General features: G+C 32.9%; 3 protein-coding genes across 3 annotated transcripts; 1 reads left to right on the plus strand and 2 right to left on the minus strand.

The window, feature by feature from the left end:
- Positions 1-3,795: 3,795 nt before the first annotated feature.
- On the plus strand, positions 3,796-11,720 carry LOC125819712 (E3 ubiquitin-protein ligase UPL5). The gene is made up of 3 exons (XM_049499188.1): positions 3,796-5,748; positions 8,190-8,779; positions 11,217-11,720. The coding sequence occupies exons 1-3, from the start codon at positions 3,933-3,935 to the stop codon at positions 11,478-11,480; spliced, it is 2,670 nt and encodes an 889-aa protein (XP_049355145.1). The 5' UTR covers positions 3,796-3,932; the 3' UTR covers positions 11,481-11,720.
- A 1,900-nt stretch (positions 11,721-13,620) lies between these two features.
- On the minus strand, positions 13,621-14,764 carry LOC125819716 (induced stolen tip protein TUB8-like). Its single transcript, XM_049499192.1, has 3 exons — positions 14,750-14,764; positions 14,031-14,337; positions 13,621-13,748 (listed from the first exon to the last, which is right to left on the minus strand). Exons 1-3 carry the CDS (start codon positions 14,762-14,764, stop codon positions 13,651-13,653), a joined length of 420 nt encoding a protein of 139 aa, XP_049355149.1. The 3' UTR covers positions 13,621-13,650.
- Positions 14,765-20,127: 5,363 nt separating this feature from the next.
- On the minus strand, positions 20,128-24,271 carry LOC125819713 (uncharacterized). Its single transcript, XM_049499189.1, has 8 exons — positions 23,996-24,271; positions 23,814-23,907; positions 21,891-22,010; positions 21,729-21,777; positions 21,486-21,585; positions 21,310-21,371; positions 21,074-21,132; positions 20,128-20,540 (listed from the first exon to the last, which is right to left on the minus strand). The coding sequence occupies exons 1-8, from the start codon at positions 24,148-24,150 to the stop codon at positions 20,436-20,438; spliced, it is 744 nt and encodes a 247-aa protein (XP_049355146.1). The 5' UTR covers positions 24,151-24,271; the 3' UTR covers positions 20,128-20,435.
- Between the last annotated feature and the right edge of the window lie 603 nt (positions 24,272-24,874).

Raw genomic sequence — 24,874 nt, forward strand, 5'->3', positions numbered from 1 at the left:
CCCACCCCAACCTCAACCCTTTTTTCACTCTATCGTCATTTCAAGAAACATTTTTAAAAGAATTTAATAACATTGAAAAAATTAATTTATAAAAGCATAATTTTTTTTTCTTCTTTACTTCTAAAAAGAATCAGTTATAACTAACAATGGAAGAATTGTTTTTTTTTTGCATTTCTCGAATGTGCAGAGAATTCAAATATGTGAACAAGAAATAGAGTAATTATTTCGTGGCACTAAAATTTAATTGTTGGATCTAAAGAAAAAGAATGAGAAGAAGATGATGGTTGTGGTGATTTTCAGATCTGTAAAATTAAAAATTGCTTCGATTTTAATAGGATTAATGGCGATAATACAGCGGCGGTGGGTTGATGGTGTGTGGTGGATGAGATAATCACAAAGAAAGAGGGAAGAAGATGAACAATGTTTTTAAAATAATATTTTGATAAAAAAACCTTTCACGCGCTGACTTTGAGTGTATTACACTCACCATGCCATGTCAGCAAAAAGTGTCAAAATGACATAACGAGATCCAACATAAGGGGTTTAAAATGAACATCGCCTAGTTGAGGTAAGTGAAACTTCGTACCAACTTTAGGGGGTTACCGATGAATTCTACCTAATAATAATATATATGCTCGTGAAATATGCCCAATTACATAGATTCTCCTAAATATATCCCAGGTTAAAAATCTTTTGTTAGTACATCAATATAGATAAATGTTATATCTTGGGCTCCAAGTAGCAATTAAACCTCACTTTATCGACTTGCTATATAATAAATCGATTAAAATAGTAATCAACTTTATATTTTTGAAAAAATATCAAATAGGATGAACATGTTCACATTTGCCTTTTGACTTAATATGGTCAATTGGTCATATATACTTTGTTTTGTATACCTAATAATTAACTTTTTAATTCATTTTAATATTACATTTTTACTTAAATTCCTCCTTAAAGCAAGATATTAATAAATTTTAATTGCTTAAATTTGACCCAAAAAGAGTTTTGAGTTAGCCTTCCATTGTCCTCCTTTTGCTATTGAATAACAAATTTTCCATTCTATTATATTTTTATTTTTTTTCAAGAAGATAGTTGATAAAAAGATGAAGAAGAAGAAAAATATTTAATTATATTAAACACTTATAATATGACCCAATTTCATACATATTGCATGCATTTTAAAAAGAAACAAAAAGAGAGAGAAAATTGTAAGATAGCATACTATGCAAATGGAAGAAAATAAAACTAGAAGAAGTAAAGAAGGTAGAAAAAATATCTCTTTGGCATAAAAAACGATCGGTTATGAATGAATGAATAAGATTGTTTTATCTTAAGCATGAGTTTTGAATATAAACAATATTTCTTTAAAGAATATTTTTTAAAAAATAAATTTTATGTGGCTCAAATTCAAATTAACCAGTTCTAATACGAATATCAAATTTTAAATGAATAATAATAAAAAATAAATAAAAAAATATCTTCCTTTCACCTCTTTTGTTCCCCCTCCACTTTTAAAATTAATTTATGTCAAATTTATAATTAAAATTCTTGCTCTATTTTTAAAGTCATGTTTAGGTTTTTATTTTTATTTTGGTTTTCTAACCTAATACATTCATATTAAAGCTCAATTAAATTTGAATTTGTGTAAAAAAATATATATTAAGGGTAGAACATTCTCTAATAAAAACGACTCTAAATCCAAAATATTAGAGTCCAAAATATTTGATGTATTAAAAATGAATGAATACTTATCGGTATAAAAGTTCTTCTAGAAAAGTAATCTTATGAGTTGACTTTAATTAGTTAACTTATACAATACACATATAATGTTCATCTATGCTTTTTGAGTGTGTAAAGAAGAAATGCACTTTGAACAAAAAGTGAGGACTCAACTAAAGTAAAATTTGGGGGCCAATAGTAATATTATACATAAAAATCAATTTCTATTCTTTTCAAAATCTCTTTTAATTACTATCATTTTTACTCGATCAATCTGTAAAAAATATACTTTGAATTTAAAAAGAGGGGTAATGCCTCGTTTATTAACTACACGGACCGAGCACCATACATTCACATTGCAATACATACATATAACTCGTTAATCTACGTCAAACAACGACTCAAATAACAAAACAAAAAGGTAAAACCCTTTTCGTTATAAATTTTCAATACGAAGATGAATATGAAATTGTGACCTAATGATTCCTTCGACCTTCAAAATTTGGATTTATATATATATATGAAAATAAAAGTTTTTGTATTATAAACAACCCGTTTCAATTTTGAACATTAAATATTCAAATAATTCATATTAGCTGACGAAAATACCAAATGCTTATTGTAATTGAATCGTTTCAGGTTCACGCAAGTTGACACGAATATTATAATTATCAAAAACAAAATATGTACCTTGTATCACGTTATTTTCCTTTTTTTTTCTTCTTTTGTTGCGTTGGTTCATATATATCGAGTGTTAGTTTTTTTTTTTTTTAATATGTAATAGTGTTGTCATATTGCATGTCGGTGGAAAGTTCCAAAAGGCCCCTAATGTGAACAAGTCCAACAATGGGAAAAAGAAATTTTATTTTTCACTATTGATATTCGATATTTCTATTGAAATTTGACTAAATTCAAACTTGCATTTATAGAGTCCATTATAAGTGGATGTTTCAATAATTTTCTTTTATTTTCAAAAATATAAAATCAAAGACCTATCAAAAAATCTCCAAATTCAAACTTGAATATTATAGAGTCCATTATAAGCGGATGTTTTCAATAATTTTCTTTTATTCTCAAAAATATAAAATAAAAAACCTATCAAGAAAAGAAAAGAGATTTTGAATATCTCACCATACTTATATTGATTCACTTATTTTTATTACTTTTTTGCAATATAAAACAAGTTGATTATTTTTATTTAAGTAAATGAACATTCTGTAAAGTGGAATGTTTAATTCAATTAATTAAAGTCAGGATATTGCAAATCAATAATCAGTACTACGAGATATGATTTACAAAACCTCAATACAGAAATTTAATGAACAAATTACCAAATATAACTATATTCACTACTAATAAAAAGGCATAAATACTTAAATATATATTTTAATTTGATTTCATTTGATATTTATGCTCTCCATTTTCAGGTATACATAAATAAACACTCAAAATTATATAAAATTAAACAAGTAAACATACCGTCCTACGTGGTATAGTATACGTTGAAAGCCACGTAAACTCAAATTACTGTATACAACGTCGTCAGTGGCGGAGTCATAATTTTCAATAAGGGGTTCAAAATCTGTAGAAATAGACATACAAAGTTGCCGAAGGTGGTTGGATATACTATATAAACATAAAAAATTATTCTAACCATGTATAAAAAATATAATTTTCTGCCAAAAAAAGTTCCCCATTAGTATAAGGTGACTCCTGAACGTCGTATAAGATAAATATACAAATTTAAGTACATATCTAAAATTAGAGGTTGAGATCAAGTTTATAAACCTCAAAATTGGTCATAACTTATATAGAAAATTAATAAAATAAAATACGCGTAAAGTCTAAAGTGGACACGTAAAAGTGAACGGGAGATAAATATTTATGTGCTAGTAACTGAAAAAGGAAAAAGCATGTAGCTCGCGGGAAACCTATTTTGGTCATTTCACAATACTTAGCGTAACAAAAAGCTTTTTTCTTTTCTTTTCATTTTCATTTTCTCTTCTTCTTCTCAAACATTTTTTTCTCACTCTCCATTTTCTCTCTCTACACTTTCTCTCTCCTCTTCATCTTCTTCTTCTTCCTCTTGTTGTTTTCAGTTTTGATTGAGGAAAGTTTTGAACTCAGCAGAAAAAAATAGTGGGTTTAGTTTTTTATTTGGTGAATTTTGGTGTTATGATTCTTCTATGGAGTAAAACCCCGGAATTTCAATGACCGGCGTTAATCCCAAACGGAAGCTTGAAGATTATGCCGCCGACGAAGACGCTGTTTCATCGGAACTATACTTAGTACACTCCGCCGTCAGGATGAGAAAAGACCAATCTGTCCTTACCTCTTTCACCGATTCCCCTCCACGTCATCATCAAAACAACAGCTCTGACTCAGCTTCATCATCGCCGCAACAGCTTCCGTCATCTTCATCTTCATCGTCGGTGTTCACTCAGTCAACTAGGTTTCTGGGTCGTCTTCAGTTTTTTGTCAGGTTGTTATCCGGCGGGAATACTTTGGTGCTTCAAGCTGAGTCTACTGACTCAGTAAAATCAATTCATGAGAAAATCCAGTTCATTACCGGAATGCCCATAACTGAGCAGAGATTAATCTACAGAGGGAAGCAGCTACAGTGGGAGCAAACGTTAGCCAGCTGCGACATTCAAAATGATGCTGGATTGCAATTGGTTGGACGAATGCGGAGCACAGGGCATCCACAAGCATGGCAGCTGATAAATGACTTGGTTTCTCAGATTTTTGATCTGTGTAAGAGTGGTAATCCTCGCCCTTCGAATCGTATAAAGACTAGACTGATTGAGTTTCTTACTATGACACCTCGAAATGCTACTGAAAAATCCGCCGAGCACCTTCAGATTTTCCTATCTTCGTGCGCCCCGGCAGCTTTGGTGATGCTGTATATGTCTCAAGCTAAAGTGAACAAAGATACTGCTGATGAATCGATTCGTCAATTTATTAATTCGAGTAAGACTGTTTTGCCTAATCCTATATATACGCAATGTGCTCCTATAATTTTAGAATTCTGTAAGTTGCTTAGTAGGTCTGCTGGTGTTGATGATTCTTTATATGCTCTTTGTCGGAGTAGTTTAGGGGGTATAGTAGAGTCTGTTGGGGTTGTAAGTTGGGAGAGTAAGAAGACTGATGGTAAGGATGTAATGGAATTGCAAGACATTTTCCCATTTGTTCGCGAACTAGCAGCTAAGCTATCACATGCTTTAGAATCAAGTGTGGGATCAGACACCGCAATGGGGCCTTCTTCGAGTGATGTGCGTGATTTTACTGCATTTATAGGTCCTATCATGAATTTGATAGGGGATCATGTAGCGATTTGCAGTCCAATCACTTTCCCGTTGCAGGAGGAAGGCACCAGTGAGGAGGAAAGCAAAAGATTTGAGATGTTGTATTACAGACAGCAGATTAAATGTTTGCATGATATTTACTTTGATTTGCTGGAGAAATTAGAGCTATGTCTAAAGAAAATGGAAGAATCTTTAGCATTGAAAGAGAAAGGAGAAGGTGAGCCTCTTGTATCCGGGTGGTCCCAGTATTTTGCAATTCTGAAGGAGATAAATGCTATATCAAAACTTTATAAGGACTCGGAGGATGAATTTTGGAATAGAATGAGGCAAAGAAAAGTTTCTTTGTGTTTTCTGATTGTTAGATTTGCCAAACGATCTGAAGATCATCGGTGGATTTTGGAGCACAAGGAAGTGACTAATTTTGAGGTGAGGAGGTATCTGGCTATGATGATGCTTCCAGAAGTGAAGGACGAGTACGAGGAGCTTCACGAGATGCTCATTGACCGCTCTCAGTTGCTCTCAGAATCTTTTGAGTACATTGCACATGCAGATCCTGAGTCATTACGTGGTGGCTTGTTTATGGAGTTCAAGAGTGAAGAAGCTACGGGGCCTGGCGTCTTGAGGGAGTGGTTTTTCTTGGTATGTCGAGCAATCTTCAACCCTCAGAATGCACTGTTTGTTGCTTGTCCAAATGACCGCAGAAGGTTCTTTCCAAATCCAGGTAAGCTTTTCTTGCCTTCATTTTAAATTCATCTGACATTTTTTTCTATATAAACTCGCATATCTTCACATTTTGATAGTATTTGATTTCAAAGTTCTATATGTGGATATTGTATTTGCATTTGACACTTTGTACATTGCTTTAGTGGATTGAATGAATTGAACTTGCATTCCTAATATTTTTATGTAAAAACTGAACTGTAAAGACCCTTACTCTCTTTTTGAGAATTGAATAATGCTAAAGCTGTTGAGAGTGGGATTTGAACTGTGAAGAACCCTATTCTTAAGTGTCTATTTCCTTGTTGTTATCCATTTAGTAAGGATTACCATTGCTTAGTGTTATTAGAAGTCATCACTTCGTGTCTTAAAGCGATGAAGCAATTAATCAAGGGGTTACCGCTTCATGGTTTTGGCCGTGTGTTTTAGATAAGTGTAAGACTTCACACAATGATGTGTGAGGCTATCCTAATGAAAATCAGTCCGTTCTTTGAATCTTTTTTGAGAATTAGTACTGTTGTATTCTTCAGCATTCTCAATGCTGGCCACCATCAAAAACATGTTACAAGGAAAGTATACTCTAGCTTTACTTGAATCTTAACTTTGATGTGTTAGAATATCATCATTATTGTTTAATGGATGTTTGAAATTAGTTATTTTAATTGCAATTTGATCTATAGATTGCACGATAAATATGTGTTTGGTGATTTTTACTTGTATAACTTGTACACTTTACTTCGAAGAAGTGTGTGCTTCATCATGCTTTTTGCTTCAAGCCACATGAAGGCATGAACCCAATCGCTTTTTTGCCCTCAACTTATTTGTATGGTACATTATGTTTGCCAATGCCATCTTCTTCAGGTAATTCTTCACATCCTCTTCCTAGGTTGACCATATTGACTTTTTTGTGGTCGTACATGACCCACAACAAATGGATCCTATGTGTACATTTCCTATGTCTCCTCCTCAAGGTCATGGTATACAAGTTCTGATTCAATCCTCCTTTTATTGCAAAACTGTGTCCTCTACATTATCTTTGAAGGGCTATTAAGTGTTCGTTTTTATCGTAATCATCATCTTGGTATCTTTTTGAGTTGTCAATATTTGCTCTTAAGCCTTTGTACGTTTTTTTCCCCTTAAAATCAAGAAATCTCCAAGGACTAGTGGCACGGTTTGAAACTCGATGGATGATGGGCCCACCCCTCTACCATTTTCCATTTAAATAGCAAGATTTTATTTGCAGTAGGGCTCAAACCGATAATGTGTGCATAACTCAAGCATCACTGATTGAGCTCTTATTGTTAGACTTAAGGCCCTTTTACATTTGTGTCGTCCTTGTCATGTAGTCATATCCTTAAAGTCTCTTCGTATTGGTATCAAGTTCAAGGACTAGTTAGATAAAACTTCTGTGATAGTCAAGTTGCACTTCATATTGCATCAAATTCGACCTTCCATGGAAGGACCAAACACTAGGAAATCGACTTTGATTTTGTTGGAGAAGAGTTACACCAGAGACATAGTCATTAAAATTTGTAAAATTAAATGATTATCTTGTAAAAATATTCCCCAAGTCTTTCGTCAGTCCACAAATTAGTTATATAGGTAAATAGGTAGGTAGTTACTATGTGGACCAATTTGCGTGAGGGGGTTAGCAGTTCACTTGGCAAGCTAGTTGTCTTAATTTAGAATCTTTTAATCTTTGTTCATAGTATTTCCCCCATCTTGTTTTAGCAATTTTGACCTACATTAGGTTTGAATTATCTTCAACAATTGCTGATTGATAACCAATGTATCATTTTCCAAATATTTGAAGGTGGGATCAGGGCTTCTCCTGCCTGTCCAGGTCCCTATCTGTGCAGAGAAACTAAAAGATTCCAGTATTTAATGTGTAGCTCATAATTATTTTCGTTTAAACTTGAGGAGATTCAGCTATTCTGGCACCAAATAAATCAATTGCACCAATTCCAAATCAGTTAGTGGTAGGTATTCTAACATGCAATAACTAAATATTATTTTGTTTTCTTGATTTAAATACTCTTCTTGTCCTCTTCGTGATTTTCTTCTGAAGTTCCCATCTGGTTGTCTTCTGCGGGGAATCAGATAAATGCTGGGAAACACTGATATAGAGTTCAACATTCTGGCTGATGGATGACCATGCTGATCCTTAGCCAGCAAACTTTCTTAGACAAAGTTAGAAATTCATGGTCCACTTTTCTTTGTATTGCACTATATATGGAGTACTTCCAAGTCATAGTATCATTTTCTTTTCTTTTTGAGATATGTGGTTAGACAAGCTGACAATTTTCATTCATCATCATTGTTTCCATTTATTTGGATGAACTTGCAATGCCTATGTTTTGTTGGATTTTTTTTTTTATTTTGCAAGACACTGATACTACTCTTATTATTGGGGCCTTATTGACATTCTACATATTCGTATTGCAGCGTCAAAGGTGGACCCATTGCACCTTGAGTATTTTAGCTTCTCTGGCAGGGTAATTGCTTTGGCCTTGATGCATAAAATACAAGTTGGCATTGTCTTTGACCGCGTGTTCTTCTTACAATTGTCGGGCAAGAGTATTTCCTTGGATGACATAAGGGATGCAGATCCATTCTTGTACAGCAGCTGCAGGCAGATATTGGAGATGGATCCGGAGATGGTAGATCAAGATACTCTTGGTTTGACATTTGTTCGTGAAGTAGAAGAGTTAGGATCCAGGAAGGTTGTCGAGCTGTGCCCTGATGGGAAAAGTACCATGGTGAATAGTAAAAATAGGAAGCAGTATGTTGAGCTTCTTATTCAGCACCGCTTTGTCACATCCATTGCTGAGCAGGTAGCTCATTTTGCTCAAGGTTTTGCTGACATTATAACTACTGTAAGGCTCCAGAAATCCTTTTTCCAGAGCTTAGATCTTGAAGATCTTGATTGGATGCTCCACGGGAGTGAAACTGCTGTTTCTGTGGAAGACTGGAAAGCACATACTGATTATAATGGCTATAAAGAAAGTGATCCTCAAATATCTTGGTTTTGGAAGGTATGTTCTGTTTCTAGTCTTGCAGTCTGTACATTTCCTTTATTTGGAGACTTCATTTCTTTTGTTTCATGTCAGTCTTTCCTCTGTTAACATTCTGTATAGAAGCTTGATTCTTTTCAAAGGTATTGCACCAGGCAAAAATCTATATTTTCTTCTTTCTTCTCTTTATGTGTTTACTTCTTCTTTTCGGAGAAGGGAGATTTTTTTTTTCCTGGTGGGGATGAGGGACTGTACCTTCCTAATATTTCTTTTTTGGTTTTCCTAAGAGATTCTGAATCAAATGGCCACTGTTGAAGGAGAAACATTAAGGAAGAGCCCGTTTCACTTCTATGCCTATTTATATCACTAGATAATTCGCTTGAAACTACACTGTTTGTTTTTACTTCTGTAGTTTCTTAGCAAATTCTCTTTGACATATAATATAATAAACTTAATTAATATTAGGATAAGCTACAGGGACACCCTTGCTAAACCACTTAAGTTACAGATACCTTACTGCTTTGTGAAACTAAGTGACACCTTTGTTAGACCCTTTTGCTAAAAAGTGTGCAAGCGAGTATGCTATGGCCAATATGCCCTTTGTGCTTAATAATTGAAGACTATGTGAAAGAGAAAGAAAGATCTAACTTCGAAACAAATTTAGTCCATCTTACAACTTATACGTGCAAAAAATGATGATTGCCTACATATGCCAATAAACGTAATTTTCAATGTGCAAATCTTCGAGTTTATATTAATAGAGAGAATACAAGCTTATATATATATATACACTAGGTTATATATATATATATATATATATATATATATATTTAATAACCATGTGTCCGGGCCAATTTGTGCGCATCTCGACTAATTCCATGGGGTACCTGCCAGCAACACGTAACTATGTTCCCAAAGGCTAGGACAACAAGGAAGAAATCACCTAGTATTTTTGTCTCTGCTGGGATTTGAACCTGAGGCTTTAACCCACTTCATTGACCTTTAGGCACTTTAATATGACATGTTAGACTAGGCATTTCCACTTATCTAGAAAAAGGTACTTCCATTAATTTCTTTTTCCTTCTACCTTTTAATATAAGGTCTGGATTTATTGAAGTTAATATATAATTAAGCATTAGCCAAAGATGCTTGAAAAAGGAACTAGAATTTTAGCTTATAAAGCTAAACAATGTGTGTGAGAAAAAGATATGCATAATTAGTGAATAGTAGCTTACTTTAGAAGGGTATTTTGGTTGTAAATTTCTCATTTTGTGCAACATCGACAACTTTCAGATACTTTTTGACTAGATAGGGTCATACATAGGTGTGCCAAATAGCACTAAAAAGCTAGTGGGTTACTGTTTTTTTTTTTTTTTCAAAATAAGGGTGAGGGATATCCAATATAGGCAATCTAGAGGGGTTGTCGTCCTTTTTACTCTAATGATATGATTTAACTATGATTTTAAGCTCTATGATATTCTCTATCTTGTCTATACTAGGATGGTAAAAATGATACCCTTTGATATTTCTTTGATGCTTGAGTATGAGAAGGTAATGGAAAACGAACAAAAAGTTCCATAAACAATTGTTCGTAGTCTTCTTTGATTGCTCAATGCTTGGATAGAGAGAAGCAATTACTTTTTAGAATTGGTTTATCTTTTTTTTTTCTCCAGAAATTCCAGCACGAAGCAAATTTAGAGGCTAATATTAGGATGTGGACCCGTTGCCGCCCTTGGCTCACACCGTTATCATATTTGTAGGTGGAATAAGAATTAACAATGAAGAACTGTTGGTTTCTGTGAAGAGCATTTTGCAGGCTAAAAACTAAATGCTTTGATTCTGGGTATAGGAATTTATCCATGAAAGCAACTCTAAAAAGCTATACCCCGCTGTCGGTTGTGCTGTTTGGAGAGGTTGCAATCTTTTGATTTTGATCATCTATAGTCATCATGGAGATATTATGTCACCTCATCTGTCATTCTACAAAACTTAAGAAAGGATTTTTCTGTTGAGAGGTGCAAAGTTTTGTTCAAGTAGATAACCAAACAAGTTGAACAGTGCCATAAGATGAGTCTTATTTATTCTGCTCCGACAAATCGATAGTTTGAGCATACATGCACATCTAGAGCTACCCTCCTTTTGCATTTAGTAGTGTTGTGCCATTGCATTTCACTTTCTGTGAATATGAATTGGGTAATAGGCTACGCAAGGATCCATTTTAACATGCTCCTGGGGCTCGGATTACTGCAATTTTCTGTAAAAGACACAGGTGGAGAAAGCAAGCAAACAAAGTATCTGGTGGTCAATGGTCATTGGATATAAGTCCTGGATTACCTAATTGTTCCTAAGGTGGACTTGGGGACTTGGTTGTTACTACTTCGAATATTATGAGGATGAACCTCGGTTTATGAGATTTGATTCATACCAATTTAAAATTTGTTTTCTTTCATTCCTGCAGATTGTTGGGTGCATGTCAGCTGAGCAGAGAAAGGTTCTCCTCTTCTTTTGGACTTCAATAAAGTATCTTCCTGTCGAGGGTTTTGGAGGTTTGGCCTCTAGGCTTTACATCTACAAAACCAGAGAGTCAAATGATCGTTTGCCTTCTTCACACACATGCTTCTTCCGCCTATGCTTTCCTCCTTATCCATCCATGGATGTCATGCAAGATCGACTTCACATTATCACCCAAGAGCATGTCGGTTGCAGCTTTGGTACGTGGTGACACCATCGATCTTTTTGGACCTGAATCAGACTGCACATAAGTTATGTAATCAACTTGTACATATGTATAGCGTATGCTCCTATTTGGAACTTAACTTTGGTAAGGTTTTTCTAGTTGGTTTAAATGGTGGAAGGTTGTAGTTTATTCTCACCTTAATTTAACTTTTATACAGGTATAATATCTGTTAATAAAAAAAAGTAAGAAGGGTCAAGTTTTTTCTTTTAACTTCTAATTATATTTGTTCATGTGTGATTGTTGTTTATATTTGTAAAGCTTAGGGTTTATTTTCAATCTTTGTCATGCTAAAAAGAGCATGCCTTGGGAAGTGATTGTAATATTGCCTTCTCCTTTGAGTTAGATTAGCAAATGTATTATATTTGTATTGAGTACAGATTTGTTTGGCATTTCACTTCTTTTATGGTTGCAATCATCAACTTTTCTTGATATGCCAGACACCCTCTGGACTCAATGTCACTAATCTGTGAAGAATGGTACTACATCAACAACATACATAGGGTAATCCCACTAGGTAGAGTGTACGAAGATCTTACCTCTATCTTGGAGGTAGATAGATAGACTATTTATTTTCGGTAGATTTTCGGCACAAGGAAATAAGCGGGACAACGTTAACCTTCTACCCTAATGCATGTGTGTCCCTCATAATCTCCTATCTAAGGTCATGTCGTCAGTAAGTTGAAGTTGCGTCATGTCCGGTTAAATCACCTCTCTCCATTACTTCTTCAGTCTACCTCTCTTGGAACCATTCATAGCCAACTTGTGGAGAATGGTATTACTAGTTGGGTTTTTCTCTTCTTTTTTTATCAGAAGAAATGGTTTGAGCCTTTTATTTTGATTTCACGAATCTAGAGATCCATGAATCGAAATCCTAATGCATATAGATACAAATGGTCCAACGAGATCGGGGAGAAAGAGAGATGAGGCATTCACTTATTTTCAGATATCCGGACTTTATGTTTCGAGAGAGTGGTACGATAAGTGGATACATTACACAAATCAAAATAGGATAGTTGAAATGCAGAAGTGCTATGAGAATATTATATTATACCATATCATATATGATAGAGAGATGCATATACTGAGGCTCTTGGGTTGCTATAGTATTCGATATATCGACAACATGAGTGTTGTACAAATGTGAATGTTAAGATAAACCTACAAGTATACTAAAATAAAAGAATGAGATCCACGACAGAAGGTGTTGTTTGTAAGTACCACATGAAAGATAAAATAAGAGATCTCTTAAGATGATTTGGTCATGTTCTGTATTAATTTTCAGATGCTTTGTAGTTTTTATTTGTATGTAAATATATTGAGTTAAGCTAATTAGAACGACTTGATAAATAAAGATTCTTATAATCAATTGTGACTTTCTTGTGATTGAAGAATAGTTATTGGTACTATAATTTTATTTTATTCTAGATTGGGAGGAGAGTGTTTAACCATTATTTTAAAAGAATTGAGAAATTTCAATTATTTTATCGTACCCTCTAATTAATTTAAAGTATAGAGGTAGAAGGTCACAATTTAAAATCAAAGATAGTTTAACTATAACAACAAAACAAGCTATTCAAGGTGAACCTTAATGTATGAAAATATTCTTCAAACTTCGTTATACGTCTAAGGAATGAGAAATCCAATTATTTTTTTGTAAAGAAGCATCACCTAAGCATTTAAGGATGTGACTTAATAGCGAATAGTCATGAAAATTTTAGAGATAGTAAGTGATCTCTACTCATTTATTAAATTCTTGGTGAGTAGAATTACCCAAAACATATACTGATGAAAGCTCGTAAATAATTTTAGAATAATCAAAATAAAATAAGTTGGTCTGGATATCACCGTTTATTAGAAAGAAAAGAGAAGAAAAATCATAAATAGGCAAAAAGATATACTAATCCTTTTATTATTCAAAGATAGACTCAACACCCCCACCCCCCAACCACAAACCATAGACCAAAGACACAAGGATATATGCATTACAACAAACATATTCCTTCATTCTAGATATCATACTAAATACTACTAATAATAAATATATAAAACCTTAACTTAAAATATTAAAACATCACTCCCCCCAACCCCCATCCCCCATCCCCCACCCCACATTATTCGCCATCCTTTTTCATCATAAAAAGAGTCAAAATCAGTTTTACTCTTCAGTCTTCTCAACTTGTTCAACAGCTGATGCATCAACAACTTTTTCATCTTCTTCTTTTGCCTCAGTCTTCACTTCAACTTTTTCATCATCTGTTGCAAAAACAACAAGAATATTGAATAAATATGAGTAAAACATTGTCCTATTTAACAATGTGAACGTTTCTACAGGATTAAACAAGTCTTTCTCTATCGAAACACATTCTAATGCTTCCTTTATTAACCTACTAACTGTGTGAGAACAGTATCCATTGCCTGGTGCCCCTAGATCAAATCTACTTAAACAACTTAAAGGCTTGGCCCGCGAGAAAAAACAAATATCTAATTTAATAACTAATCATAAAGTTAAAAAAAATAGAAATATTTTTATCTTACCAACAACTTCTGGTTCTGCAGCTACTGTTTCCTCTGTTTTCTCTTCAGCCACTGCTTCCTCAACAGCTGGGGCTGATTTCTCTTCTTCGGGTGCTGGTGTTGGTGCTGGTGCTGGTTCGATCACGGTGTCTTCCACATTAGGGACCGCTTTTTCTTCAACTAAAGCGGTTTCTTCTGCTGGTGCTGGTGCTGGTGCTGTTTCTTCTGTAACGGGGGCTACTTCCTCAATTTTGATCGTCTCTGGTGTGATTTTCGCCTCGATTTCAGCTGGAATAGTTCCTACTTCTGTTGCTGGTGTGGATTGAATCTTCATAACCAAAAAATAAACGCGGTGAAAAAATAGAAGCAGGACGACTAGCATTGACATGAAATGCAATGGTGAGTACATATTAAGATCAAGTATTAAATATGAGTTCTGACGAACTCAATAGCTTTAGACTATGTATCTATATTAGGAAATTCATTGAATATGTGTTATAGTTTAATTTGTGAACTCAAGCAAACTTAAATGAGTTCGACTACTAGTTCAGAACTCGTAAACTTTAAATCCTGATTCCACTTCTGACAAGAACGCATAGAAAAAAAGTGTGGTATTGAGATGAGACAACAGATCCAATGCTCGAATGAAATCAAAATCAAATCGATTTAATCATACAAGATAAAAGATCATATAAATTGAAAACAATAAAGAAAAGGAAAATGACTAGAGAAAAATGTACCTCAACAGTGGCCATTTTTTTTTATTACATATTAAGATCTAAGTATTAAATACGAGTAGCTTTAGACTTATTAGGAAATTCATTGAATATGTGTTATAATTTAATTTGTGAACTCAAGCAACTTATATGAGTTCAACTATTAGTTCAGAACACGTAAACTTTAAATCATGATTCCGCTTCTGACTAAAACACATAGAAAAAAATGTGTGGTACTGAGATGAGAGAGGAGATCCAATGCTCGAATGAAATTAAAATCAAATCTATTTAATCATACAAGATAAAAGATTATATAAATTGAAAACAATTAAAAAAAATGACTAGAGAAAAATGTACCTCAACAGTGGCCATTTTTTGAAATAAAATTGAAACTAATAAGATGTGAAGAATATGAAAAGATGAAAAAAGGGAGCAAAAGTGTTTTTGATAGTAAGAATGGTGATGAGAAATGAACAATTGAGAGAGCTATTTATAGGGAAATAAAATGTACAATATTTAATGAAATTAATATAAAAAATAAAAAAGAGAATTTTTTTATAAAAAAAAAGTGAAAAGAAGAATATTGAGGGATATACAAAATGACATCTCACCTCAACTTGACATAAAAGGCTAGGACAAATTTTGCATGTCTAGTTGTTAATGTTTTTATTCTTTTTATTATTCTTTACTATACATATAAAAGTATATTACTTTTGTACGGAGTCGTCTTTGTTAGGAGCGTTTTATTTTTTAATGTGATATTTTCCGACGTAAATTCGGATTTAGTCAAGTTCCAATGTGAGTATCAAACACAGGATAAGAAACCAAAAAAAAAGTATATTACATCCCTCGTTTCAATTTATTTATCTGGTTTTGACTTGACACAAAATTTAAAAAAATAAAGAAAACATTTAAATCAGGTAAAATGCACAAAAATATCTTTTAATCTAATGAACTTAAAACATGTTATATGGAAAGTTGAAATTAACCGTTATAAAAAAATAAAATAGACTAAAAAGAAGAAAAAAAAGTAGTATTAATTAGTACTATCAAACAACTCGATAATAATTGTTTTTTTTTTTGAAAAAAATATAAAAATAAGATGAGAGTCTTCCTTTTTGCGGATATTATTGAATAATTGATTCATTTATCTCAAAAAATATTCTATTGATTAAGAATTTAAACGTTATGAGTTTTGAAATGTATATCTAACTTGATTTACACTTGGTTTTGGCACACAAGCTTACACTTAGTTACAACATTCGTTTTGAAATAAAAATTAGCTATGAATTCATCGTTAATTTATTAGTAAATACACCTTATTGTTAAATAAATTTTTTTGATAATTCATCGCTAATTTTTATTTTTAGAGAGTGTAAACCCATGTTGTATGATTTATTGGAAATGACAAATCCACATGGTGTTGGAGGCCATTTGCTATAACAACTATCATATCTTTTTCTTAAATTAAATTATTTTGTGTTTTGTGCAGTGTCTAGTATGTAGGTGACTGTAGGACTATCATACTTTTATGTTCTTCTAATTAATTATAATTACACTAGTTACATAGTACTATTTATTTTTTTTGTTTATTTGGTTTTGCTGCAGTTTGGTTCGTCTGTGGATTCAACAGAATTCAATAATTTTGATTAAATTTTATATGTATGTTAAAAAAATTTACTTTATATGTATAAAATTTTACATTTGAGAAGGTTTAGACATGTTCGGATATCCCAGTGCGAAAATGTAAGGGGTTGGTTATGGACGGTTTCAGAAGAAGAGGTAGGCGTAAGAAGTACTGAGTAGATGTGATTAGACATAATATGACACAATTGCAACTTATCAAGGACACAAGCTTAGATAGGAAGATAGGAGTGTTTTATCTTGTTGTGCTTACTAGTAGTCGTAGAACTACTTTGAAGTTTCTTGTTTGTTGATTTCTGTGACTATCTATTATTTTGTGTAGTTTGTAGTAGTACCATTACGTTCCTAATTATTGTTTTGTTACTATCCGTTGTATATTGTATTTTCATAAAGTCTTTTTCTAGCCTGTTTTTGTTTTGAATCAATGGTCTATTGGAAACAACCTCTCTCCTTCACCTCTGAAGTAGAAGTAAGATCAACGTACAATCTACCCTCCCTAGATTGGGACTACATTGGATATATTGTTGTTGTTGATATATATATATATGGAAAAAAAAGTTATCTTGATGCAATTTTCGATGAGTATTATTGGATCATGGAAAGTGTTGGCCATCATGAAAAGCAATGCAAACTAAATTACTACCAACCCTTCGTCTACGGCATGCAACAATCATTCACCCTCTTACCACCTAATTAAAAGTAAATAAATAAAAGCTTAATACATCGCCAGCCTATTAAATTTGTTTCAATTACTCTTAATACGTTGTTTAAATTAGACACTCTAGATTCAAATTTCAGAAGAAAAAATTGTGAATGTTTTCATTTTCCCATTAATTAGGTAGTTAAGCTAACCACAAACTACAAATGTCATATTTTTTTTAATTTAACTCATCAATCTCAAGTAGAAAATGTTTGGTGTTTTGCAAATTATAGAGACAAAAGCACGTATAATTGAAAATAATAATATATTTTATGTGATTAACTTGACAACCTAATTAATAGACGAATGAAAACAAACACAAAAATTTTAAATTCAAATAAAAAATATTTTATTTAAAAAAATTATTAGAAGTTGAAACGTTCATGTCATTATCATATTGTATACGTCCATGTTAAAGATTCATATTGGGGAAAATGGACATTAACGTTAAGAGGGGGCACTAGGCCGGCGCTTATTCAATCCCCACTCACAAATTGTGATCATTAACAACTCCACAGCTGGATTAATTTACACGCATCTTGATTAATTATACGTATTGATATCGAGGATATTGAGTTACATTGTGTATTTTGAATAGATAAAAAATCACCTAATATTTTGCATTTATTGATTATATTTTAAGTGGAATGATGTTAAACCGTAAGTTTTTACTACATTTCCCCTAATTTCAAAATAATTAAGTATTTTTTTTACTTTAACTATAGAACTAAACTAAACGTTCTTAAGAATTCATGCTTTTTAGAACCTAGAAAACAAACAAAATTTTAGGATTCCTCCTGGAAGAGCTTTGATGTAACTGATAAAATTACTGACATGTAGCAAGAGGTCAGAACCTCACATGTTCAAACTGTGAAAACAACTTAAAATTTTCGTGACACGATTCTTTCCTGAATCTCGCACACGATCACAATTTCCCAAGTTCAAACTGTGAAAACAACGTAAATGCGTTGTTTTCCTGAATCTCGCACATAATCACAATTTCCCAAGTTCATACTATGAAAACAACGTAAAACTCTCGTGATTCGATCCTTTCCTAAATTCCGCGCATAGCATCGTCCTATTTGGACTATGCAAAAACAACATGAATAATCTGACGTGGTAACTTTTATTTTTATTAAATTTTATAATAAAGTCCATATTACAATGTGGGACCCATACAAACCGCCCATTCTAAAGATGCTTAGATCAAGTGGGGCCCTAAGATGCTTTTTCAGGTATAAATCTCGTGGACCTTGGGCCCCACTCCTTTTTTGCCATGCTGGAATTATGTCATTGCCACCTAGATCTATGATTCCTAAAATCTAAATTTCATTATTACTACTTCTTTTAGAATTATTTAAATAGACTAAAACACTTTATCTTTTTTTTTAAAAAAATAAAATATAATTCAAATCTTATTTATTATGTAATTAATTAAAGATTGATGATATAGTTGCAAAAGTTAGATTTAAATCGATGATTTACGCTTTATTATGACATTATTTTTTTCGGACTCTTGACAACGATGAATTTTTTTTCGTGATTAGCAGAAGTGGTTAAATGAAAATATGAACTGATAAACTAGGGGGAAATTATAAAAATTAAGACAAATAGTGTGTAAATCATAAATGGTACTCTCTCCATCTCATTTTATGTGACATTTTTCGGATTTCGAGATTCAAACAAGTCTATCTTTGACCGTAAATTTTTCATAGATCTTTTAAACATTTTGAATTATCAATTATTGTGACTTATAGTACTTGTTACGTAGTTTACAAATACATAAATTTCATTTTTTTTTAAAATGAAGATTCCATGCACAAACTCCCGGATAAATTTAAACGGTTTGACTCTCAAAAAACGAAAAAATGCCACATAAATTAGGACAGAGGGAGTACATAGATTAAAGGTGCAAAATTGTAGCAAGTATTCGATGATTATGATAATTTTAGGTAGAAATCTAAAGATTTTTATAATTTTAAAAATATGTACCAACTACCAAGTATCATAAAAGAAAAATATAATTTCAAAAATAAAACTTTTAAATATCTGTAGTATTATAATGATTTTAGATTTCTTAAAATGTTTTAGAATGTGTCTTTTACAAAAGAAAAAAAAAACTTTCTAAAAATTAAGTTTGTTTCTATAATAATAATAATAATAATAATAACAACAACAACAACTATGTCACGATCTCAATTAAACTTGGTTGATTCGATCATATATAACTATGCCTTAGTCCAAATACAATAATAATTATGTTTCAATCCTGATCAAAATTTGATCGGTGTATATACAATTCCAATTATATTTTGTCGGCTACACAACTACGATCAGCCCAATCGAATTTAGCAATTGCATGAAAGTTGATGCTTATTTTCGTTAGTTTTCGTCCCCGTTAGCGCTTAACTAATATGATAGAAAGAGACTCTTGTTTGTTTGGTAAACACTCGCTTTTTAAAAGCTAAAAAAGGACGCTTTTTATTTTCATTCGAAATTAAAAAAGTATGGGGACGAGGATGTCTGCCTTGTTATTAAAAGAAGAGAGTCGGGTAAAATAAACTCTTCTTGGAAAGCATTTTAAAGTTTCTAGGATGATAGATCATAAACCCTAGTATGTCAAGGAGGAAAATCACAAGGCCTCAAACGAAAAAAATATTAAGTAATTTCTTTCTATCTATTTAGGTCTTTGATACGTAGAATTATTCGTTATTTATGTTAGTAGGAACTAGGAAGTAAGCATGTATTTGTTGGACAGTTGAGATGCACACATGTTGATCCAAACAACACCATTATAATAAATTAAAGACAAACGAACGTATAGCTCAATGTCTAGCCCAGAATTAACCAAAACTATTCCAATGAGTCCTCATATGGTGAACAAAAAGGTGAACCTATGGCAAATAACATGAGTTTTGTATCGTATCAAATACACATACATACACACAATAGCGATCTAACTAAAGATTTTGATTCCAATGAGGACAACTATGATCATGAGTCATAGCAGGAATAACAAAAAGTCAGTTTTAAGTTCACAATTTAACATTTGCAGAAATTCAATGTGGTCTCTAGTAGGAAAATATCATAAATCACAACCAAAATGGTTAATTCATCAAAGCTTACAGTTACTAACTTGCATCCAAAATTATAGAGTTGGAGAAATTTCAAAACTATTACTACATGAAAGTGGCAGCAAATTCACCAACTTCGGTAAAGAGAAAACAAAAGTTACTATGACAAGCATCTTGGCTTTTGAACAATGTATACCGTCTTCAGCAACGATGACCACATGCATCGAGAAGAAGCTCGATCAGCAAGCAAAATGCTGCATATCCAAATACGAAATAACGCCAACGCAGATCCTCATTTCACAAGTTTCCGCAAGACTGATTCAGCTCGCTGCTCGAATTTAGGTAGCACCCAATCATGCTGAACAATGTCTAATCCGTCCTTTTCTGCTCCCAAAGTCTGTAGAAGAAAATTAACATCTATAAACGCAGAGCAAGATATAATAGGAGAAGTGCAATTTGTTCACAAAACAGACATCGTCGAATGATTAGTTTTCCTGGTCCTGCTCAGCTGAGATTGATTTCAAATAGCTAGCAGCCTAATATCCATTAGCCAAGGTGCTAATCAGTGAAGTTAGACATATAAGGATAGATTCAAGATTTTGTCAGGACCAATGTCTCCATAATGAGTTCAAGCCAAAAGGACGCCCCCTTTCCTTCTCCACTGACAGACTATTTCCTTAACTACTTGATCAAAAGGAATCTAGTTTCAGGGTGGCAGAGAAAATGCAACGGGGAAAAACTAAGGACGAAGAAGGGCTGATACGAACTAAATATTTCTTGGTCCCAAAGGGAACTCTTTAAGAACTAAGCACAAAATGCTAACATTTTAAGGTAAGAATACGAAAGTTAGTTTGGTCTTGATTAACATAATGTGCGCAGAATATCAATGGAAAAATTTGATTACAAGCATGTAGCCTAAGAGAGTTTTACCTTGCTGGGGTCCATACCAAATCCGCTCATTTGCATCATGCGTTGAGTATCATCAGTTGCTGCATCAAATATCGATATAACTAGTTTAAATTGGGAAAAATAAAACCAAGTGAATGCTTCTCTGGAATTAAAACTTCTCAATATACATTAAAAACAGACATTATTGGCCACGTCTTGACTCTTGACATCTACTTGCGAAAAAAGAAATTACACAAACTTCTACAAAAACTACTGACCATTTTCTTCTCCGAGAATGAGGCTGAACAAACCCCTTAATCCGAACAGATTGAGAAAATACCTGAGCAGTTTCATAGAAAGTATAAGATACAGGGCGTTGCCTATTACAGAACGTAGCTTTTAAAACACTAGTACTTTAGAAGATTAAAATTAAGTCATGAATGCTAATGTTTACCATGAACGACTGCTGACGTAACTGACATCAACTGTGCTTAGATCAATGCCATTTTGTAACATGGCCCTGAACCTCTGAGTTAATGGAAAAGGTATCTTCGCTGAAACAACACCCGAATTTATTGAGTTAATATAAGGAAAACATAATATAAAGTTTCACGTTCAAGATAAGAATGCACTATGCAACCGAGATTTTAATATTGACAAAGAAAATAAGGAATTCAAATCTTGGGAAAAGGAATACCTGCTACAAACCCAGAGAAGAAGAAGTTGACCCATGCAAATGTAAGAGTCTGGCAAGATGGAGAATACACAAGAAAGTAGTTAGATTCACAAATTCTTATATATCAACATTCAATCGATTATTATGAAAAATATCTTAGCTGATGAATTAGTAGTATAATACCTGAGGGATTATCATTGACAAATTCTTCTTCATCATATCCATAGCCATGTTTGGGTCAGAGAACATTTGTGCCTGTGGATTCGCAGCTTGGCCCTTGGGAACATGGAGTAATCCATTTTCCTGCATTGTCATATGTAATATTTGTAAACTATTTGTTCCTAAGAAACCAAAGGCCCTCCATCAATGTATTCAAACTAAACAACATGTTCTTACAGCTAGTACCATGTAATTACTGACAAGTGAACTACTGGACAATAGTTGTATTTTCAGGTTAATTTATTTTATTTTCTTAAATAAAAAACCTCATATACCAACCTATTTAGTTATTCAAATTGAACACAAATGGTATACAACACTCAGACACTTCGGGGCCAGTTCCTAATTATTCTTTTACTTCTTAAAGCACAATTGCTCATGTCATCCAATGGGACACCAACAAAATTATTTTAAAGTATAATCAGCTTACGACAAAGTTGAATCTCCAGTTCCCTTATTTGACCAACCCCTTCGACTCCCTTGAAAAGAGAAGTATGAGAAGCCTCTATCAATATGTTTAAGTATTGCATAGATGTTGATGTTCTTTTTGACATGTGATGCTGAACGATTTTCTTTTACTAGCTTACAACAATTTAAATTGATGGTGTATATACCTATATGTATTTTAGTAACTACTTTGAATATATTATAATAAAGAAGTCACATAAATAAATACAAAATTCTACTCATATACAAACCATGTCCCCCTATTTTTTCAAAATTTGTGCATGCAACAGTTTTCTACCGGTCTCTTTGCATCAATTACAAAAGACATTCAAATTCGACCAAATAAACTTCAGTGTTGAGCATAGACATGCTTGCGGTCACTTTAGTTGAACTTTTCTATATCATGTTCACCTTCACTCCACCAATCAATAGTTACTAGCTTCCATATTCTTCACTTAAAGTACCTTATCATCATTCTAGGTGGTAATTAGCTAGTGTTCACTAGTTAATCCAACTATTTAACCTCCTTGTTGTACAACTCTTCTGCATCCTAACTACTAGGCCAACAAAAGATAAGTGTAGTAAAGGAAGCCTGAAAACACCCTATCAAACAACAAAAGGCAGAATCATGTCCAAACTGGCAGACTCAACCTTTTCTGATGCTCCCCCCTGTCCCGGAAAAGATAATTGCATATACTTCTATAGTCTAGTGTGGTCTTCCCAAAATGGTGTTCATGCTCCTCACTAAGAATCCTTCTCATCGATTAATCATCAGTTGTTAAAACTTAAACATCATACTACCTCAAAAATCAAGCAGAACCAACTTTTATCTTGATAACACCTCAAACTTGTAAAAAAGGTGGCCTTTGTAACAGGTTTTCAATCTGTTTTCTTCCAAAAACACTACTTCAAGCTTTATTCTTGTTTTAGGTATGAGTCAAACTAAAACAATCAGATCAGGATAGGAGCATTGAGTGTTACATCTATGCATTAATAAGAGGCTGCTATAACACATGTAATAGCAAAAAGACCTTGAGAGCTTCTCATGTTCGATTCCATAGACCCAGAAACCAAAAGGGTAATGGATTACTTGCACCAACCATCTTGGTCCAGTTTTAACCAGCACCCTCCTTTACCACTCTTTTCAGTTTTCTGTATCTCTCTCCTACTATCCCTCATCTTCCCTAAGTTATCAAAGTTCCAATTCATCTTACTTATCTCAACTTTAAAACTTTTCCACCATCTGCTCATGCTTTATTCATTTTAAGAAAAAAATAAACCTGTTCAACTTGTTAGATGAATTCTTAATTTCTACAATCAAGCTTATACAAAATACCAATATCAAACAACCACCTTCACAAGATCAACATATATGAATTTAATAAGCAAACAAATAAACTAAAAATATTTCGTTAAATACAAAGTTGTATAACATCTAACCTCATTGCTGTAATAAGCTTTCCTTGCACGAAACGATTTAGCTGGAATATAATTAGCCCCAGCTCTCAAATTCCTTGCCCTAATTATCACTTGCCTGAAATAAAAAAACTTAACAAATTCAGCAGGACAAAAACAAAAACTAAAATTCGTTAAAACCTAATAGAAAGAGCTTAGAAAAGAACCCTTCTTTGACGATTTTAGGATCAGGTATTTGAGAAGAACCCTTCATAAGCTTTGAGACAAAGTAACGAAGTACTCCAATTAGAACCATAACCACTGATAATGGAATCAATACCCAGTCTCTAATGGCTGTATCCAATACCAAATCTTCCGCCATTTTCGCCTTCGATAGATCTCTCTCTTTCTCTTTCGATCGAATTTGGGATTGGAGTTTCTCTCTTCGGATCTTTTGCTCAGCTAATTTTGGAGAAAGATGGTTTGTTCTTCTTATTGGGCTGATAATGGGCCATAGACTAATATATGGGCTGATTTATGCAAATGTCAAGAAAAATTACACCGCGTGACAAATATTTAGATTGTATTTACGATTATGTAATGTAGCAAATATACAATATACAAATGTGTTGATACAATATGTGTTGATATTCGTTTGATATAATTGATACTTGCGGCTTGAATACAACCTTTTCATCTGATATAATTGATATTTGCAACTTGTTATTTTGTTGATACAACTAATACCTGTTGATACAATAATCGTAGCTATGTTTCGTAAATAGACAAACTATAGCTACATTTCGTAGTTATGGTCTAAACTACTGAATATGAAAATGGTGTAAATATAATCCTTGAGAACACTTTCTCAGATAATGTTAGACTTGGGTTTAATGTTTATTTATATATTGTTCAGTCTTACCTAGAGGCGGAGCTAAGTGGGGTTTGTGGATTCAGATGAACCTAATAGCTTTTCTATAGACTGTATATTTGTATTAGAAAATTAAGTATATATATATATGTATATTAGCTTGTAAACCCCTGACAAAATTGATTGATGGCTCAGTTGTAAGGAAGGGGTTGTGAAAATGTTTTCCACACTAGTG

This window comes from Solanum verrucosum, unplaced genomic scaffold (genome assembly GCF_900185275.1).
Source record: "Solanum verrucosum unplaced genomic scaffold, falcon-dt-bn FXZP01000255.1, whole genome shotgun sequence".
Lineage (NCBI taxonomy): Eukaryota > Viridiplantae > Streptophyta > Magnoliopsida > Solanales > Solanaceae > Solanum > Solanum verrucosum.

Excerpts from the sequence above, each read along its gene's own strand:
- LOC125819712 (XM_049499188.1), top strand. The coding sequence starts at position 3,933 with ATGACCGGCGTTAATCCCAAACGGAAGCTTGAAGATTATGCCGCCGAC. Across the intron at positions 5,749-8,189 it reads AAGGTTCTTTCCAAATCCAG|CGTCAAAGGTGGACCCATTG; the intron begins GTAAGCTTTTCT and ends TTCGTATTGCAG. Across the intron at positions 8,780-11,216 it reads AAATATCTTGGTTTTGGAAG|ATTGTTGGGTGCATGTCAGC; the intron begins GTATGTTCTGTT and ends TCATTCCTGCAG.
- LOC125819716 (XM_049499192.1), bottom strand. Across the intron at positions 13,749-14,030 it reads TGCAGAACCAGAAGTTGTTG|ATGATGAAAAAGTTGAAGTG; the intron begins GTAAGATAAAAA and ends TTTTTGCAACAG.
- LOC125819713 (XM_049499189.1), bottom strand. The coding sequence starts at position 24,150 with ATGGCGGAAGATTTGGTATTGGATACAGCCATTAGAGACTGGGTATTG. Across the intron at positions 22,011-23,813 it reads AAGCTTATTACAGCAATGAG|GAAAATGGATTACTCCATGT; the intron begins GTTAGATGTTAT and ends ATGACAATGCAG. Across the intron at positions 20,541-21,073 it reads TTGGTATGGACCCCAGCAAG|ACTTTGGGAGCAGAAAAGGA; the intron begins GTAAAACTCTCT and ends TTTCTTCTACAG.